This window comes from Gymnogyps californianus, chromosome 3 (genome assembly GCF_018139145.2).
Source record: "Gymnogyps californianus isolate 813 chromosome 3, ASM1813914v2, whole genome shotgun sequence".
Lineage (NCBI taxonomy): Eukaryota > Metazoa > Chordata > Aves > Accipitriformes > Cathartidae > Gymnogyps > Gymnogyps californianus.
Genome location: NC_059473.1, coordinates 54,361,368 through 54,376,943, shown reverse-complemented (window position 1 = coordinate 54,376,943; position 15,576 = coordinate 54,361,368). Strand labels below are relative to the sequence as shown.

The window sequence follows — 15,576 nt, the reverse complement described above, 5'->3', positions numbered from 1 at the left end:
TGGTACTATTGAGCTATGATAGGATTTGAGCTATTACAGGATTTTCTTACAAGAAAACAACTCTGTTCATCATTTCTGCTGTAAAACAGAAAGGATGTTCACATAAGAACTTGCTGCTGCAGTTAGGTAAAGGCAAGGAGACATAGGTGGTGTAGTTGCCAGTAACAAATGGGAGCTGCCTGCAGGCTCCTCCCTTACAATCAGCTGCCTGAGCTTATCCAGCGACCAGGGATTAAGCCCAGCACCAGGCAGGCCTCAAGGCCAAGCTATGCACGCAGCACAGGTTAACTGTTACATGGATCACTGACTCCTTGGTGTACAATGGTCTCCTGGACAGGATGACTATGCATGGTCAAGTGGGTTTTATCTGTTGAACTAATTTCCTTTACTAATTTTCCTCTACTTGTGACATAACTAGGCGGGTAGCATTTTTTCATTATGACCTTGCTTGTTTCTTACCTTATTTGTTAAAAACTCATGTGGACGTTTCCATGAATGCACTTTTAAGGATGCTGGCAACTCTATTTTCCCTTCAGGATCCTCAAAGACATGCTACATAAAATATGCATGAACAAAAATGGAACATTTTTATTAATTACAGTATTGTATCTTCCACAAGATTTAAAATAATATATTGTTCACACGGTAATTCACTTAAGGGGAAAAATAGCATAAAAAGGAACCAATAGTATCTATAACTGAACTAAAAGAGTGCAAAGCCCAAAATGAAGATTCAGCACAAAAGCTGCTTATATTGTTCTGAGAAGTCTATGTGGTCTGCACTGTATAAATAGGTCTATATGAAATGTTTTCTTTCTTTTCCTCCTTTCAGAAAAACCTCCCAAAAAACTGTTTAAGCTTTTAAGTCAGGCACTCTTCTACCAAGTTGTTTCTAAGTACTTTTTCAAACTCACTTACTTCTAAAGCTTTTTAAATTGAAGACTGAAAGTAAATATCTAAAGCAATATTTAGACACAAACAAAGCAGGTTCCACACATTTAAAACTGCCAAAGAGCGCTATAATTATATAGCATCATGAATTAGCCTATTAAAGAGAGTCTCTCATATAATTTTCAAACTTTCATTTCCAAAGTGATACGTATCCTCCGTGTGAACAGAAGGCATCAGGATATATGATATCTGTTTACTTAATAGCACAACGTAGGATGAGGAGATGCCTCTGACACTGCTCGTGCTGACTGAGAAAACAATCAGTTACACCGTTAATGCTTTTTATTTGTGCCTGGAATTTTAAATAGCTTTTAGGCATATTATACATTTCTGTGTGTTTCACAGTCCACAATGTACTCTATTTATCTTCTACAGACCAAACAACAGAGTTTCTGGGAACAAAAAGCTACAATACTTTGAGTACTTACTGATTAAAGGAAGGCAAAAGAAAATACATTACAAAAGCATAAAAACCGAACACAAACACAAACCAAAGATTCCAAAATTGTATTTTCCCCGCATTTTTTTGTTTGTTTCTTTGTGTAAGTTCCTTCAACACATCAATCTGCAACAAACTATTTCAAGTACCTGAAGGAAGAAAGATAAGTTGGGGGGGAAAAAAGAACCTTTTAGGAATACTTATTTTTCTGAAAGCTTAAAGGAAGCCTTGTAGCCTGGACCATACAGAACTGTATTAACAGAGTTTATATTCTGTGTTCAGAGACATCCAACCCTGACTACACAGTGTAACAGCAAATTTCAGCACTTAAACACTAGATAAACCAGAAAAAGGAGGCAGGTGAGAATGACATAACACTACGCAAAGAAACACTAAAAAAACCAGAGATACACACCTTTCAAGTGCAAAAATACTTTGAAGAAGGACATTGTAGGTTCAGCTAAACTTGGTAAAATCAGGTTTAACTTATCTTTTATTTAAGGTGGCTATAAGAGAGAACCGCCAGCTCTCAGGGGTTCATGCTCTAAGGACAGGAGCCTCAACCACAAGTTCTACAGGAAGGACAGGCAAGAAACAGGCCCAAGAGAAACAGACAAGGTCAAATGCACAGTCTCAGCAGCACACTGCACTGCTCTAAGAGAGGCTATTGTGTAGGGGTGCTTGGTAAAAGAGCTTTAGTGTTACAGGGAAAGAGATCACTTCCGATTGATTCCTTTTCCCACACAAGAAAATAGGATTGTTGATATTCATGTTCTAAGAGTACTCAAAGGTACTAGATGCCATCACTAATTCTGTTTCTAACTGAAATACCCTATACAATGTTGAATTCTGGCTAGCTGCTTGGACCAAAAGAGGCTACATTAGAAAATTCTTTAGATCTGTAAATTCATCTGCTGTGACCGACATATTTAACAACTCCTTTAAAGATGTAAAAAGAGCAATGTTTCATATAGCTTGTGGCTGAAGAACTGAATGGTCCAGTAAACACCTCAGAATGCGTCTTGTGCTAAAAAAGATTTTCAGTTACAATTATTTTAAAATTTTATCTATTATAATAATGTCTGGCAGACCTAAAAGATTAGTGCTAGATAAATGTTTAGAGTACAGCCCAAAGACACCAAATGTGGTAATGGAACAGAAGGAAGACACAAAGGAAAACTATTTACCTGTCAAGTTGATGGCAGCATTCAGTACAGAACCTATACCTTCTCTCAAAAGAGTACTTTGGCCCCATAGGGGTACAATATATTTAAGCTTGGGATAAGAAAAAAAAATAAATCTACAAACACATATGCTAACATGTACATAGCACACAAGAATACATACAGAACAAACATATGAACAATGCAGAATTTGCATATAAAATAAATTATTAAGCATTGTATTAAATGGATTTTAAATATCACTTTAAAATGCTAAGTTTAAGAAACTTTTTAAGAAATAGTTTTACCACTACTCTGCATAAAACACATATACATTCTGTAATGATAACCAGTTTGAAAGAGTAAAAATCCAGATGAGACTTGAAAGTCATTCCAAAATTGGAAAGACTGAGGGATTTTTCCATGTCTGGTAGGTGCTTACTTTGTGCAAAATAACAATATTCCCTCGAACCATTCTCTGCACAGTAGAACTGCAGACAGTGTTTCACATGTCCAGAAACTGAGGTATGCAAAAGAAAAGACTTCAACATCCGTTTTTGCCATAATAAAGATGGGTGCATTTAACCTTTTGAGTCCACAGAAACTGCAGTGTCCAGAGAAGCGATTGCTCTGACATACTACAACAGTTCAGCTGTTCCCACATCCCCAGTTTTAATTATGTTATGAAATAGATTTTGGGGTTGCATTTTTTTTAAACCGTTAATGTGCACACATTAATGCACACACATATGTTAACAGCTCATTTAAGAAGCAACAAATAAACAATGCACAGTACTTTTAGTTTATTATTTTAGTTTAGTAGGGAACTATTTAAACTAATTGAAAAGATATGATTGAAAACTAATATATTTCTCGGTAACAAATTATTTTGAAGTTGTAACAAATACTCTATTAAATACAGATACAAAAAAATGAAGTTGAAATAATATATATGTGTCACACAACTTACTGAAATGGGACTTTTTCCAGTTTTTTCTTTCTCTTTTCCAGCTTTTCCAGTATCCCATTTTTCTGCATTGATATCTGCTTCATTCCATTCTGGCCAAATAGGAAATCTCCACTTCTCGTTGGAAGCACCTACATGGGAGGACATAGTTGCCCTGGGAAACAAACAGAGGAATGAATAAAAATGAACAGTATATTAGGCAAGGGTAGTAGGAAGATTTTTATCTCATAAAATATTCTTTTTTTAATGTACTGTAATAAAAATTTTAGTGTTAGTAACTACAATAACTTTTTGTCACTAAGATAAGCAAACCTATGGAAGTGCTAGATGGTGTTAATAAGTATAAACCAACAAAATCTTTAAATGAATTTATATGAGGAATCCTGCTGAAGTAAATGGGACAGCTGAAGCACAAAAGCAGAATCCAAGAGCAGTTTCCTCCCTCTTCCTTTTCCCCTGCTTCAAGCCACATGGTTCTCCTTCCTCTCCTATGCCAGTCCTAGCATTCATGACCCAATTCACCTCACTCACCCATCTGAAGTCTTTCCTTCCCCCCCACCCCCGCCCTGACTTATTTTCTTTAACCAAGCTAAAGGAGCTTGCCATGGATAAAAGACATATTGGGGAAAAGGACTCCCATTATTTTCTTTAACCAACCAAAAGGAGCTTGCCATGGATAAAAGGCATATTGGGGAAAAGGACTCCCACTTCTAGGCACCTGTGAGCTGCTAGACCAGCCAGTTCTGTCTCCAGTTAGTTTCATTCTGAGGACCTCTTGTGCTACCAGCACTCTCACTACCCTCTTCTTGGGATTCACAACTCTGGTAAAAAGTTTGCTGAGTCTGCAGGGATTTTCACAAGACTGATACACAACATGTTCATAGCTACCAACTAGCACTAGCAGTACCTGTGCAGATCATTTTTCCAGCGCGTACGAAGGGCTGAAAAATTGAATTAGCTAGAATGAGAATACAGCAGCTCCTTCTTCCTTAACTACCAAACCTGGAAGCAGACAAAGTATGTGCAGGTCACATCTTAATTATATTCTCCCAAACCCACTGGCAATAAACCGTAGATGTTGTCCACTCAAAAGAACAAAGGGAAGAAGCTGCAGGGACCTGAGAAGCAACCTGGCACCAAAAACTGAGTAAAGGGTTTAAATAAATCTTATTGCAGAAAAAACATATGGACTTCAACTAGTTGGAAAAAAGGAGTAAGGTCAGAATTTCCTCTTTGATACTCAGCAGTGTCCTACAGCAGAAATACAGTATTAGACAGAGACTTTTTTACTACTGGAGCCTTAGCAATATACTTATATGATACTTCTATTACATTATGTACATCAGCTATAAAAAGCTAAAGATATTGTAATTTTCTCTTTCCTTTCCTTATGCTACATACTTTTTTTTTTTTTTTAAATGAGAAACAGCATAATTCCTACAAATATGTCCAGGAGATTAGGAAGATAACAGTGTTTTGGGCTACAGCTGGAAAGCTATTTTTACAAACTGGTGCCAAGAAATATTTATTTTAAAAATTAAAGCTTAATTGCTTTAGAAACTGACATCTTTAGGAGATTTGAAAGGGAAAGCTTCCATTTTTTTAATATTTGAGAACAGGTTTTTTTAACTTCTGGCCATATATTGCATATCATATCACGTGGTTATTTATACTGATACACAAATCATCAGTGATATCATATAAAACCATACTCACATTTTAAATTTCAGAATTATAGCTTTCTCTTGAGATTTTGGTGACTCCACAGAAAAAAATGAACCCTGATTATGATTTACAGCATCACTCAGATTGCACAAAGCATTTGACATTTCAGATAAAACGGTCACAGTGTCATAATTCACATATGCTCTTTTTTAGTTGTTGTACACAATATTCATTCATTGTTCCTATATAGGTGCATCATTAATTATGACTACATTCTAAAGACAAACAGACTACATAAATGAGTAGTCTGGCTAGGGGAAAATGGTGTGTAGCAAGTGACACCTGAAAATACTATTAAACCCTGTCTCCCAGAAGGTGGAAGCAGGGGCAAGCCACTAGGGGGAACAAAGACATTGCTCAAGTGTAGAGCAATGGAATTACAAAAGCAAAAGCTCAGCTGGAGTCGAAGTAATCAAAGGACATTATGGACAAGTCAAAAAACTTCTGTAAGTACACTGGCAGCAAAAGGAAGACTAAGTAAGAAAAGTGCACGTCCACTGCTTAATGGGGCAGGGAACCTAGTGACAAAGGACACAGGAAAGGCCAAGATACGCAATGCCTTTTTGTGCCTTGGATTTTGTTGGCAAATTTGGCTCTCAGGCCTCCCAGTCCAAGAGTCTATTAACAGAGTCTGTGGGAGTGAAGCATTATCTACAGCAGAGGAAGGCAGCTAGGAGGCTCCTAAGCCAACTGGACACACACAGCTCCATGGGACTAGTTTGCATGTCAGCAAAGGTACTGAGGGAGCTGACTGGAGTCACTCCAAGGCTCCTGTCAATCATATTCAAAAGACCATGGCAATTGGGCAAAGTTTCTGATGACTGGAAAAAGGCAAACATCACACTCATCTTAAAAAAAGGTAAGAAGAAGGATCTGGGGAGCTACAGTGCTTGGAGATATTTAAACACAAATGGACAAGGACCTAAGCAACCTGATCTAAGGTGGCCCTGCTTTGAGCAGGGAGTTGGACTAGATGGCTTCCAACATTTTTCTGTGATTCCATAATACTTTTTTGTTAGCAATAATAAGGACAAAGACATGGGTAAAAATAAAGATTTCTCACTGTCTAGACAATAACTACATTCATCCACACTACCAGTAACTCTTATTGGAAGGCAGCTGTGAAAATTCAATATCATCTGTGCCTTCTGCTGTGCAAATAAAAAATATAGCTTCTACCACTCTAACTGGAAGGAAGATGTATTCTCTGGAGTGATACTTTGCTTTGCTTTTCCATCTTTGTCGTCTCAGTGATCTGTAAATGGCCTCCAGCCTCTCTCTATTATGTTTGATTAACAGTATCATTTTTTCTCCAGCATTTTCTTGAAGACTCAAATGATGCTTCATTCTATATTCAAGAATATTTAACAAGCAATTGAAAACCCTGAAGTGTTTATCAGTTTCTTTGCATTACTAGGAATGTCTATATCAGTTCCAGTTGTTTCAAAGAATCTGCTGTATCTGCATTAACTGTATGCATGAAGAACAATGAGAAACAGAATTCTAGCTTTACCAACAGCTTCAACACTTGTGATATTTTGAAACTTTGCCCCTTTCAACATTGATTTAAATACAACTCCTGGCAGCTTCTTACATATACTTATAAGCAAAAAATGACAGGTTAAAATTCTTAATTTTTCTACTTTTCTCTTATTTCAGATGAAATATGAAAGATGTATATAGCAATTTTAAATATGCAAGGACTACTTCTAATTTTTTGTATCTTTTTTCATCCCTCTAAGTCTGCATTTGCTTTTTTAAATATTTATAGAGAACCATGGAAGTTTTACTCAATAATAATAATAATAATAATAATAATGATAATAATGATAAAAATAATAGTAAAGATGTTCTGAAGCCATTCCCAAAGAAAATTAAATAATAATTGTAATAATTGCTGTAAGATTTCTGACTGCTTTGGGACAATAATGGAATAATAAAAAAGCATATTTTTAAAAAACAATGACATATGGAAAGACTTGCCTAGCTTACTATCACACTAAGTCAGAAAATTACTTTCCAATACACTTTGACATAATAGAATACCCTCAACAATAACAATGTGGAAGACATGGAAACAGTGCTGTCTATGACAGAGATGTCTAAACTAAGTTGGGGAAGCCCAATGCTCCTGTTTCTCAAAAAGCATGATTCAATAAGATTTTGGAAAAATTCATAAAGAACTGCAATTTAATTGGACTCCAAATATAAATAAGTGAAAAAAGACAGCTGAATTTTTTAAAATACTGTATTTGAGTAAGGCTATGAAGAAGTTCCTTTATTACAAGAATTGAATAATATAATTCATTGAGAATTCTTTGAAACAAACTAACAGACACAAGGACAATGCAAACCATTACTCGTATTTTATGCTTAAACTGGATGCTTCATTGTGCAACAGTATTTTAAGCACCAACTTACTGGCAGACTTCTTTTTAATCCTGTGCTAAACCCTAAAGGAGAAAAAGGAAGAATAAATTGCCAAATTAGGGAAACACTATGAAGTTGGCACTAATTCACCTCTGACACTCTAAGCAGCTTCTCCAAGAATACTGGTATAATTGATATAGTGCCAACAGGGGAAATGGGGAACGGCAGGATAGACAAACACAACAGGGAAAAAAAAATGCAGACAGATTGTGACCTAAGTTTTTCAGAGACTTCAGATTTAATAGAGAGACAGGAAACAGGCCCTCAAGGCACTGGAAGTGTGCTCTCTCAAGTTAAACATAGTCATTTAGTCTGTAGACACATACACTTTAGCTGCTCACCCACTCTGTAAGCAAGATCTTGTCAACGTGGTCAATGGAGCCTAGGGAGCAAATATTTTCTTCTCCAGGTAGATACATCTACCTGTAAACTATCTATGGCCATTCCTCACAGAGGGAACCGAGCAACATTGAAGGGAGTCTTCTCAAGAGAATTACAGAAGTATTGGTATTTAGTTTCAGAACAGCATGGCTACTCCACCTTCCTTTCCCAGTACTCATGTCATTCTGGATCACCAGACAATAAAAATTTTGTGACACTATGCGGGTTTTTTAGAATTCAAGACACTATTCTTTCTATTTCATTCTTCCCTCCACATAAAGATTAAATACTCTCTTTCCTAACCCTCCCTTGCAAAAGTTAGATGCATCTTTAATCTTGCTTAGCATTTTGGTGCTGTCAATTTCCTTAACAATAAAACAAAACAAAATCCAAAAAAAGGAAGGAAAAATAATCAGTTTTTCACTTTTGCTTAGATGAGCAGATCTGAGGATGGAAATGAGACGTCTTTTCACAGTAATTTTGATTGGGAGTATTTGAAACAGATAAAATTGTTTAATGATTCAATAATAATGCCAGCACTGCTTCCACAATGACTCTGGGGCTTTATGTAGAAATCTGGTTGGAGCCTTGGCAGATAAAAGTGCTTCAGCTTTTTCTGTCTCCATGTCTGTATTTTGGAAGTGAGGAAAAAAAATCCCCAGCAATTCCACCACATCGATGACTTCTTCAGTGTTTCTGGTTAGTTATTTGCATATGGATATATCCAATCTTTTTTATTCTTTCTGCGATCCTTGTCATTCCTTATGACACAGGTTGTAAAGATGGTATTTTTTGCAGCTAAATCCTTTTTCTATTTTCATTAAGGTTTCATTTGTTTATTTCTATTAAACCTCCTTAAATTTCAAAGTTTAAGGTCTGCTTTATATTATCATCCTAATAAATCAATACAGAGGTTTTCATGGACTTATGACACAGTATTGGGATCTCTGCCTGAGGATTGAGATGCAAAATTGAAAGCTAAGTTTTGACTGATTTAATGAATTGCTACTCAGCAGCTGAGCTACAGTTACTGTCTATGCATCTGTTCTTAGCTAACTTCAACTGTGGAGTAAAATACAAGTTTGCTTAAAGCACATTTTGGAGAACCAAAAGACTGAGCATTGGTATCTGTAACAGCAACTGTTTAAACAAACCAGCCATTTTATTTGCAGTATGATACGTTTAGGTGGTACGGTATGATTAGGTATTTATATGCTAGCCTTTCTGTAGACACAATGATTGTGAGTTTGGTCTTCATTTGATTCACTCTATTAAGAATTTGTTTATCTCCCCAGCAGGGCATTTGTTGCTAAATAACTGCCTACCGGCCATCACTTCATCCCATCTTAGTGCTCCCTGTAGGTGTTTTAAATGTTCACAAACATTACCCATAGCATGTTTTAAAGATTAAAAAATAAACTGTGAATTTGATCATAACAATATCCCAACAGAAGACAAAAATCTATTTGACGCTCAACATTTTCACCTTGGTCCCTGGAGGTTGTTGCCAATCTTTTACCTTTCATTAAATACTATCTATTCTTTCCATGAAATGTCTGCAACCATTACACTGTAAAGCTTAGTTTCATTGAAACCCCAGAAAACACACTATTAAGATATATCTGATGTCACACTGACTACAGTTCTTGGGATGGCCAATAATTAATGGAAATGATTCAGTAACAGGACATGATATTTAGGTAACTAGTATCTGGCACGTCAGTGAATGAGGCTCAGAGATGAAACTTTTATCCGTCTTTCCTCCTTCGACTCCTCTGAATGCCCTGAACTCCTCTATATGTACAGAAGTAAGAGCAATCTGAAGGAAGGAATGGGAGTGAGGAATCTCACACCTCTTATTCCCCATTGGATACCAATGTTGGGTCACAGGGAGATGAGAATTTTGGGCTTTTTCCACTTACCAGGAAGCAGTAAAGAAAAATGTGTCCCTTCCCTTGGATTGTTTGAGCAGTCAGAAGACACAATTTCTGGCCCCAGTAAAGGATTTTATATTAGGAAAAAGAGAGCAGAGAACAAACCGATGGCTCAACTTCTCCTCCAAATGTGCCCTGTGGGGAAGCTACTTAACTTTTTCCTTATTCTCTTCAGAATTGAAAGACAAAAGGCCCCTTTGAAGACCTTAGTTATGGCAGAAAGTTCTTTTAAACTGTAATCATGGAAATGTTTTTTTAAAAGCAGCATCTGAATATCTTAGAAACCCACGGCAGTAACCATGGCAACACTCAAGTTCATGAGAATCTGGAAAGGATATGAGAACATTTGACCAAGTATCAGTAACTCTGTGGCAAAATTATTTGCTCTTTTTCTTCATACCTAGTGCCATTCTTCAGAAGAGGAATGAACAGAATGAGTCATGATCAGACGATCTAATAAGCAGCTAAGGCAATACAGTCTTCTCTTTATTAGTAGTATAGTCAGCAGCAATTACAAAACACACCGGAAATATGTACGTGTTGTAATTTACTGTTATTCTTATCTCAGACACTGGAGCCGAAATTTAAAGGACTCTCTGCAGAAGAAAAATACACTAGTGTAAATGCTCAGAGCTCTCACATTTGGGGAGAGACTCAAGCCATGGATGCAGTTCAGGTATGATGAGCAGAACAAATAATTGTAAAGCATCTAAGTTGCAATGATAGTTGCTTGCAAAGCCTATGACAACAGGTTTTGTTGTCATTTCACTTTTGTGTACTGGGGTAGGATTTCTTCCTCAAAAAGCACAGAGTGTTTTTTGTGTGAAGCAAGATCAAACTGTGGAAAATTAAAGTGATGATAGAAAGAAAAGATGAATACCAACTGATTATTCTTTATAGGCATATTATTTTTAAAGGAGTCTGTAATTTGGATCACTACTTTCAAGTGTTATATTCTCATTTCTAAGCATAGCTGACATCCTTGTAGGTGTCAGACGAACTACTAATAGACTTCAGTAACTTGCCAAGAATGAGCCTATTTATTTCATATGCATGCACATTTGCCAAGAGAGAATGGTCACCTAGCCTCACGTTTAGCCTTGCCAGCTAGAAGTCCACGTGTTTTCTTATTTTTATTTGCCTGCATATTAATGGGAGGTGAGATGTTCCTTCTTGGTTTGCTTTCCAGGTTATAGAAGGGGGGAAAAAAAAAAGCTACATGCCAAATCCCTTGCCCATATTGTACACAGTGGTGTTTCCTGGACATTATTTCAAAGAAAAATTGATGGAAAGTAGTGGCCTAGAAGCACTGTGGTTTTTAAAACTTTGGTTAGTTTGCTCTCCCTATTTTCAGCCTGGTTCCATTTGTTGCCCTATAAATATTGTCTGAATTTTGGTCTTTATAATTTTAAAATTCCAGCTAAATTTGAGTATCTTTCTTTAAAAGTTTGGATCAGTTCTCATCAACATAATTCAGACTTTTGCTATTTTGATCCATTTATACCACCTATATATTTTTGCTATATAAAAATTTGAACTGACAAAAAAGTCACAAATTGAACATAAAAAGCAGAATCGAGTACTAGACTGGTGCTATGTGTTAGAGAAAAAAAATGAAGATGCATTCAAAAAACTGATGACAGTGACAAGGCAATTGAATATTTCATATAGATCACAGTAGATTTGTTTTATCTTGTGCAACTAAATCTTAGCAAAGCTAAAAGAAAAATACATTTTTTCATGTATTTTTGGAAGAATTCATGTGAAATCCAACCTTCATACTCATAGCAAGCTCATGCACAGTGTTAGAATTTTGGACTCTTTTAACCTTCTATTTTTGCATTCCAGGAAGAAGAATAGTTTTTATTGCACAAACTGTCATCAGTAAATGGCTCAAAGATGAAGGCAAAATCAGGTGAAGTTACAGACTTCAGAAATAATAGCGTGGACACTGCTGCTTTCAAGGGAAGCACAAGTCAAGACTCCGTAGCCTGTGAGAGCGATGCTAGAAAAACTCAGCTTGCCATTTTCAGTGGCAAGAGCCAGCTGTAGTAAAAATTCTCTGCTCGTGATTCTATAGAGCCAAAGGTCTGCTGTCAAAAAGCTTTTAATATGGAAATACTGTTTTACATATTTGAAAAACAGTCTGGATAATGGAAGGTATCAGATGGCCTAGAAGTCATTCATTTGCCAGCCTTTCATGTTCTACCACACTGGAGGTTGCTTAGACTTTTAAAAATATATTTCAAAAATATTTTTTTAAAAATTTACATTCCCAAGAGCGGAACACTGAAGATTAATCCCAAGAGATGCCTGCCAAAGCAGAAACCTTGTAATATCTAGCTCTTAAATAAGCACTTTTAATCTATGGAAATAAAAATAGTTTACAGAGGAGGGCTTTATGTCCAGTTTTACAGATGGAAATATCATATATGAATACCTAGGCTAGAGTCATAGCAAGGGCCTGGAAAGAGGAGTGCCTTTTCTGGTGATTTTCAGGTGCCAATCTCAGCCAAGAGAAGTGATCTCTGACTGATTCTTCCAAGGTTGTTGACTCTGGGTTGTGCTCCAGGTGGGATTTTTGTCAGCTGGCCCAAATCCTTTATGGTTACCTGGTTTCAAAAGGTGGCGGTGACAGGCCAAGTGAACAGAGTACAGACTGCCACAGGCACCGAGGGGTCCCAGTTGCATCTTGCAGTCTTTCAACAAGTCACAGATGTGAGTGCAGGTAACATCTACATTCAATTTGCAGACCAAATTTCTGTTTGATCAATGCACTGTCCTTTCAACTAGCAGCAAAGGACTACGGGTTATATAGTTCTCAGTTAATGATAACACTTCAAGATCGGGAGCTGTCTGTCATTATGATAGATCAATTAAGATCTCTGTTCAAGTACAGTCAAGGAAAGCAAATAAAACACTAGGACACATTAGAAGCAGGATGTCCAATACAAGAAATTAGTACAATGCCACTCAGTATAATCAATTTTATGTCCTTTACATGAAATACTATGTTTGGTTCAGTTGCCCTAGCAATGTAAAAATAACTTTGGAAATTCAGTGACAGGCAACAGTTTAGAGCATGGAGGAGTAACAAAGCGTAAACGTACAAAATACTGAGTAGTACAGATAAGAGTGTATTATTTATCTGTTCTCATGACACAAGAAAAATAAGGCATCTAACATAAACCACAGCAAATTTAAAACCTATAAAAGGAAACACCTGACTGCTCAGCACATAATTAGCCAGCAGAACTCTTTTACATCAGATGTGACTCAGGTGAGAATAATGATCTATAGCTTCTGGAACAGCCTGTCTCAAGCAGCATATACCTCTGTAAAACTCAGGACAAAAAAAGAAGAAAAGGAACATGCCACTTGGGGGATCTCAGTTCCACTCCACCGAGCTCTGTGTGAGAAACCACTAACAGCACAGTCAGAGAGCATCCACTTGTTCTGGTTATCCTCCAAGGCAGGAAGCTAAGGATCTCTTTCCAAATCCTTCTTTACTGTACCTGATTCAAAGAGGGAATCTGAAGTCATGTTTCCTCATACATTTGTACAGCACCTTAGAAATTATGGAACCAGTAACTTTTCTGAGTTTGTTTCTCCCAGTGTTTCCTGCTAAAAAGATTGAGCTGGCCTTAGATTCAGCTATAAGAATGCTGGGGAGACTGCAGCACCTCTTTCCACACTAGAGTTTGGTACTCAAGTATCTTTGAAGAACATGGCTTGTGCTTTGCTCCTTTCTCCGGCATTTCTTCCTTGTGGGCTTCTGTAAAATCCTTTTGTGCCTTCTGTATGGCACCTGGGTAACTAATTAAGAACTAAAAACCTCCGCATGGCAGAGTACTTCTGTGGATTTAGATCAACTAATTTACAAACCACTTACCATGCGTTGATAAGAAAACCAGGAAATCCCATTTCTTCAGTGGTGGTTACAGACAGCTCACAGAAGAAGCTAAAGACCATTCTGCTTAAGCAGATGAATAATCCATGGCAAACAGAGTCTCTAACACGATATTTTAAGAATGCTCTCCAGTTTCAAAGCACAATTATTATTATTATTTTTCTTTTGACAACACTTTTTCTGCGATATAGTTCCACTGAAAGCTGCTTTTCTCTATTACACCGTTCATTACACTGTTCATTGTAATAGAAGCCTAAACTTCTATTGCACAGTCTGATTGCACAATCTCCAACCAATGGCTCATGGAGAGTGTTTGCCTGCAAGATCCTCTGACATTGCTTTGAGTTCCATGGAAAGAAAAACCTAAAACTAAGACCAGTAGGAAGCACAGCATTTAGTGTGATATTGCCACTGGTATATTACTTAATGTTTTCATGCCCATGAGTCCATGAAGTTTGAAATCTACAGATCAGGGTAGGCTGAGCTCTCAGGGGCTCATTGTTTTAATTAGAATTAACTAGGAAAAACAATTTGAATACATAATTTCCTAATTAAAATGTAATCTAGTTAATAAAAAATTCAACTTACTGGTTGGCTTATATGCTATTTTGTTTATCATATTTACTTGGGGAAGAACCCATTGTCTCACCACAAAGCATGAAACTAAAAAAAAGGCAGAAGAAAAGGAAAAATAAAAAGTACTAACAAATTGACCATATAGATTAAAGTTGCACTGCATTTATACACTGAAACATTTCAATGAATGAAGCACAGGTGCTGAAAGCAAGATATTCATCTTTCTGGCCAGAAGATGCTAACACTAAAAATTCTAGGTGTGCTTAACTTTATTTCTGAGACTAACAAAAATACTGGCCTTGGAAATATGAGTTACGTACAAAACAAATAGACAATAAAAGACAATAAATGAAAAGCGGATATTTTATGCTCATGAAGGACAATGCAAACTCTCCAGGAATATCTCTAGTTTTTGTCAGATTACAATTTAGGTATTAGTACAACAGTACAGTAAAAGAGTTTGCAGATGCACATTGATGCAATAAATAACTTCTGAAGAACAATCATGAACCAAAGAATTTCACCCAAATTGAACCTAAGATCCATAACACATTTATCCACTAGCATTACTATGTCTGGGGAAAGTATGCACGTGCATGACGGTACCATTTGCTCAGTGTTTCAGATGGTTAAATTTTAAGCTACATAGACACTTCTCCCTTCAATTCTGCAGCTGGATGTCCTGGAATCCTGGGCCGTTACAGATTTATGTTGCTTCTGAATTATTTGAGAGAACAGGAAATGCCTTGTCATATTGGTAATGCAAACAGCCAATAAACCCTCCCAAAAGGCTCTGGACAGCCATTCAAAACAAAAGAATTCTGTTCATCTTTCGAGTGATTGCAATTAACAGCCTGCTAAATGAGACCATGATCTCAAAATGCCTGTTCCTCAGGATTATCAGGACAGTAGCTGCAAATTGGAAATGAACAACTGCTGCAGCTTGAGATACATCACAGCTCAGTCCCAGACTCTTGTGAAGCCTTAACTGGCCTTGGTGATGCATATGGTTAGGAAGGATTTGAATTGAGATATTTGAGATAGAAGAGCCTTCTGAGTTATCCAAAATCAGCTTTGTAGTAAGGGTATAATATCTTGTA

General features: G+C 36.7%; 1 protein-coding gene across 1 annotated transcript in view; it reads right to left on the bottom strand.

The window, feature by feature from the left end:
- ADGB (androglobin) overlaps nucleotides 1-15,576 on the bottom strand; it is a 119,974-nt gene that overhangs the window by 96,428 nt on the left and 7,970 nt on the right. Inside the window, exons 3-4 of the mRNA XM_050893243.1 lie at nucleotides 3,524-3,629; nucleotides 460-552 (exon numbers count right to left, since the gene is read on the bottom strand). Coding sequence (XP_050749200.1) covers nucleotides 460-552; nucleotides 3,524-3,629 — 199 coding nt within the window. The remainder of the gene's footprint in view (nucleotides 1-459; nucleotides 553-3,523; nucleotides 3,630-15,576) is intronic.